This window comes from Vitis riparia, chromosome 9, assembly GCF_004353265.1.
Source record: "Vitis riparia cultivar Riparia Gloire de Montpellier isolate 1030 chromosome 9, EGFV_Vit.rip_1.0, whole genome shotgun sequence".
Taxonomy (NCBI): domain Eukaryota; kingdom Viridiplantae; phylum Streptophyta; class Magnoliopsida; order Vitales; family Vitaceae; genus Vitis; species Vitis riparia.
The window spans coordinates 13,145,904-13,151,390 of NC_048439.1; the positions used below are offsets into that span (position 1 = coordinate 13,145,904).

At 26.2% G+C, this 5,487-nt stretch overlaps 1 protein-coding gene across 1 annotated transcript in view; it reads left to right on the forward strand.

The window, feature by feature from the left end:
• Positions 1–280, forward strand: part of LOC117921833 — a 1,946-nt gene extending 1,666 nt beyond the window's left edge. The window contains exon 3 of the mRNA XM_034839790.1: positions 182–280. Within this exon, the coding sequence (XP_034695681.1) occupies positions 182–280 (99 nt within the window). The remainder of the gene's footprint in view (positions 1–181) is intronic.
• Positions 281–5,487: the final 5,207 nt, after the last annotated feature.

Genomic DNA, 5,487 nt, shown 5'->3' on the forward strand with positions numbered 1-5,487 from the left:
CATATATGATTTATGGACTTATTACAGCAACTACAGTTACGTTCACAATCATATGTGTCACAATTCAAAGACGGCATTTGATGGTAATAGAAACCCTTTGCCATATATTTTCATACCATCATACCATTCTCTGAATATTAGGCAAGCAAATGAGAATTTTTATTACTTAATTTCCTTGCAGGTGTGGGGTTTATTTGCTCCAAAATTTGTTTTTGATGTGGTGGGCCTGATCCTTTCAGATTTCGTAATTGTTTTAGTATCCCTTTACTATTTTGGTTGAGTGGAGGATGACAAGATGATGGACTACTCCTTAAACATGAACATCAGAGCCCATCCCAGAAGGTTTTTTGTTTTCTTTTTTTTCTCCAGAAAAAATTTTGTTGGATGCTCATTTGCAAAATTACAAGGCAGAAAATCATCAGTGATGTTTCATGAATTTTTTGGTCAATATCATTGAGCTCATGCTATAAGTTACTTGGTTCCAAAAGTAACCAATATTTGAAGTGTTTTTAGTTTATTGTTTTTGGGAAAATCACCTATGAAGTATTTCTCCAATAAATATTTCAAATAATTTTTCAATTTTTTTAAAGTGTAGTGTATTGTAGTGCTGCATAGGTTGTTTGATCTGAGAAAAAGTAGCAAGAATTAGGGCATTCGTCTCAGATTTAACCGTAGTATAGAAGGTTTGGTTGTTTACAAGAGGCTGCTGTTTTATCTTTTGTGTTGATAGCCTTCATATGATCTCAACTGGACCGCAAATGATGTGTTTTCCTCTTTTAATTGCAAACTCTTCTGAGTACATCAAAATTTGCTCAAGATAATAATGTCTTCTTTGAATTTCATGCTAATTCATGCTTTGTCAAGGATCAGGTTTCTAAAACAATTCTAGTGGAAGGGAAAGCTTAAAGATGGGACCATATGTGTTTGGCCAATCTCAAATAGATCCCTCAAAAGAATGGTTGTCTTATTTTTCTGTTTCAGTTGCTCCATTCAATACACACTTGGCCATCTCTCACATCCAGGAGCACAAACCTTTAGTTTTTGCTTCTTCTATAATCATACATTCATGTGTGTCAGTGTATGAACTTTGGCACGATAGATTAGGCTATCATTATAAAATTGTAAAATTCGTTTTGTCAAATTGTAATTTTTCCAGTTTCAATTTCAATAAAGATTGTTCCCATCTTAAAAACGTAACATACGTGCAATTATTCCCTTCAGATTTGCAGGGTCCTTCACCCACCCGATCTTCTAGTGGATATAGATATTATATACTCTTCTAGAATCACTTGAATCCATTTAGATTTCTAAGGTCCTTTACAGACTTTTATTTAATTTCAAAAATCAGGTTGAACTTCTGTTAGGATGTAAGATTAAAAATAGGGACAATTATGTTTTCAACCCATATAGGCTTGATAATTAAGGTAAGGTCATCCGACCACCCATAATTGATTATAAGGATATGAGATAGTAATTGATTAAAAAAAACTCATTTGACTCGTTTTTGTCTTTATTCTACCACTTTTCACATGCTACTATTCTTTCTTATTTAACCATTTTTGGATTTTTCATTTTTTTTTAAACTCTTTTATAAATAAATGAAAATTCAATATTATTTTTTATTTTTAAATTATAAATAAATAAAAATATATATTAATGATTCAAAAACTATTTTAGAAAATACTTTCTAAAAAAATATTAATTTAAATAAATAAAAATTATCTTTTATATTTATTTTTATCTTTTACATTTTAGAAGTAAATAATTTAATGATTAAAATACTATTTAAAATAAATATATTCACTATTTTAATTTTTTTTTTATACTAAAATATTTTAAAGTTTTTCTTTTTACTATTATAAAATAAAAAGTTAATTTTTTTTTTAATCTTCTTTCTTCCTTATTTTAATAACTTTTTGAACAAAACTTTTAGTAATAAGTTATATGAAATGTTACAAATTTGTTTATTAAGGATTTTTTTTAATGATTTGAATTAACTGAAAATTTATGAAAATAAGAAAAAGAAAAAGAAAAAGAAAAAGAAAGAAAAAGGATGGATGGAGAGTTTTTATTTTAAGTACTCAATTAAAATGTTTTCATATGATTTAACTTTAGAAGTGAATTATATTAATACATAGTAGAGATTGAATTTTTCTTATATAAAAGGGTTGAAATTTATATTTACTTATTTTAGATGAAAACAAGTGGTTAAAAATTATATAGGTTATATTTGAGTTTGGTTTTAAAATATTTTTCTAGTTTTTATTTTTTATTTTTAAAAATAATTTTTATTTTCTATATTGTCTCTTTTTGAAAATATGTTTAATTAAAAAATAAAAATTATTTTTTAAAATGAAAATTAAAGACCTTGTTTAGTACTATTTTTTTTATATGAAAATAAAAAAAATAATAAATTTTATTTATTCATTTATTACGCCACTGTACAATTGTATTACACTAACTGTACAAGGGAAATGTACTAAGCGTACAAAGGTGTACAATGCTACCTTTTGTGAAATATTATACTCGATTATGAGTCATTCCTTTATTTTTCTTATCACTCACGAATTTTACACATATGTCATGCACTTTATTTAATTACAACATGGAAATTCTAATATTTTCCCCAATAATAATATTTGGAGAAAAAAAAAAAATTTGACCTTAAATCATCTACCATCTTCTCAACTAAATCATTGGAAATATGGTTAAACACTTCCACGTGGACACATAACTTAGGAGGGATATAAAATTTGTGCCATTGTACAAGGGTATTACACTAATTATATAAGGGAAATGTACTAATTATACAAATGTATACAATATTACCCTTTGTAAATGATTTTAATTGATTCTAAACTACTTTTTTATTTTCCTTGTCACCCAAGGATTGATGTACTTTATTTAACTTTCACATGAAAATTCCAATATTTTCCCCAATAATGATATTTGGGGAAAAAAAAATTAACCCTAAGTCATCCACCATTTTCTCAACAAAACCATTGAAAATATGATTAATACACCTACATGGACATATAACTTAGGAGATATATGAAATTTGTGTCATTGTACAAAGATATTACACTAATTGTACAAGGGAAATGTTCTAAGTGTACAAGGCTATGCAAGGCTTCTAATAGGTTTTATATGATTTTTAAACAATTTGAGTTTGATATTAAGACGATTATTGATAGTTTTTTTTTTTTTTTTTACCAAACTATGTCATTAAGACATTCCCTATAAAAATTAACACATAGGAAATAAAATTAAAATCAATCATATTTGAATTGTTCATTATAAGTAATCTAAATGAAATATATATTTTGACTATTTTGCCTTTATAAATATAATTTCATTGTTATCAATAGAGATTAAAAAAATCATATTTAAATGGAATTAAAAATAAACAAAAATTATTTTTATAACATTTTTATTTTTTTAAATCATTAATTTAAATTATGAAATTAGTTTTAAAATTAAAAATATTTGTTGTAATTATAGTTTTGAAGATTTCATGATTTTTATCTTATTACTTTGAAAAAATTGCTTTAATAAGAAAGTATTTATTTTAATGGTTTTAAATATTTAAATCTTTATTAAAAAATATTTAGGATTAGTGTGGAGGGCAATTAGGTAATTTTGGAATGGAGAAATTTTGAATATTTTTGAAGACTTTAATTCGGCCAATTACCCTATTTACACTTTCAAAATTATTGGAAGGTTGGTAAATTAGTCTTAGAAATATTGTCTTCTTGATTAATATTATATATATGCATGAGAGTGTTTACATTATTTTTGAAAAAATAATAAACACCATGTGTCTAATTTGCAAGTTAGAAAAAAAAAATTAATAATATTTTATGAGGTATTTAAAAAGTATTTATTATATGTTTTATAAATTTGAAAAAATATAATATTTGATGATATCTAATTTACAAGTTAAAGTAAACAAATAATATTAATATTTTATGAGGTGTTTAAAAATTATTTAATATATATGAGAAATAATATAAGTTTGAAATAAAGAATGATATTTATTATATATTATGTAAGTGTGGACCTCGCATTTCGGCTCATGCGTTTCCCACTCGAAGGCGAGCTCGATTCTTATTTGAAAAAAATGATTTTTATTTATTAAGAAATGACTTAGAGTCGCCACTTATTTTTGTTTTATTTTTAAAGGGTAAACAAAATAAGAAAGAAAAAAAAACCCTAAGTGTGACTCTTTATTTTGGAAAAGGCGATCTGCGAAAAACCGGATCGGGTTCGGGGGTCAGGTTACTTATCGGGAAGGTACGGTACAGACCGTAGCACCCCTTTAAGTCCCTAAAGTCGGGTCTCTACTAATAAAATGAAGCAATCATGACAATTGATGAGAAAAATCAATGAATGCTCAAAGTGATCATGCACACGTAAGAGTCGAGACATGCATAGACAATGATTAGAGGGAAAATAAGTACATACCTGGGCAACAAACCGTCATGCGCTATCAATAGAGAGAGTTAGTACACCATATAGAGCACAAAACATACCACATGCATCACTAAGCAGGGATTAAAATTGTTCAAAGGAAAGCTAGATTTTTTAAATTCATTTGAGAATCGAAATCTTAGAGATTATTTGAAAATTAGATTCTTAGGAATTATATGTAAGAAATGAGAACTTTTAGAAATTAAATTTGAAAGAAAATTGAGATTTTGAAGAATTATTTGAAGGTTTGGGATTTTTAAGAAAAATTAAGTTACGAAAATTGGGATTATGGGAGTTAAATTTCGAAAGGGATCAGAGTCGTAAGTTATTTGAGGCGTAGAAATTATGAAAGTTGATGCGTAAAAATGGAAAATCTTAGAAATCATTCGAAGGCAGAATTTATAGAAATAATGAATAAGATGTTAATAATAATGATAATAATAAGTAGCGGGGTAAATACGGGAATTGGAGCATGGGAAACGGGAAATTAAGTTCGGAGATAGGACAATTGGAATTTCAAATAGCTAAATTTAGGAATCGGAATTTTGAAGAATTAGACTCTAATGATTGAAATTTTTAAGAGAAATAAATGGATAAGTATGGAGTAATGTTACTGATTAATCAAAACGATATTTGGGCGGATGAATAGTGAATAGTGGGATTTTGAAAATTAAATTTTGAAAGTCGGGCCTTTGAATAATTGAACTCTAATTATTGGGATTTTCAGAAGAAAGAAACAAGTAAACGTGAAGTTTATAACAATGATAACAAAAATGATATTTGAATGAATGATAGTGAATGGTGGAATTTTTGAGTCTCAAGGTTAAATTTGGAAATCCAGTTTTGAAGAATTGAATTTTAATGATTGAAATAAATAAATAAATAAATACGGAATAATGATACTAATTAACAAAAATAATGTTTAGACGAATAAAAAAGAGAATAGTGGAATTTTTCTAATTGAGAATTTGAATTAGGGCGTTGGATTTTTAAAGGATATGACTTTGAATAAATAGG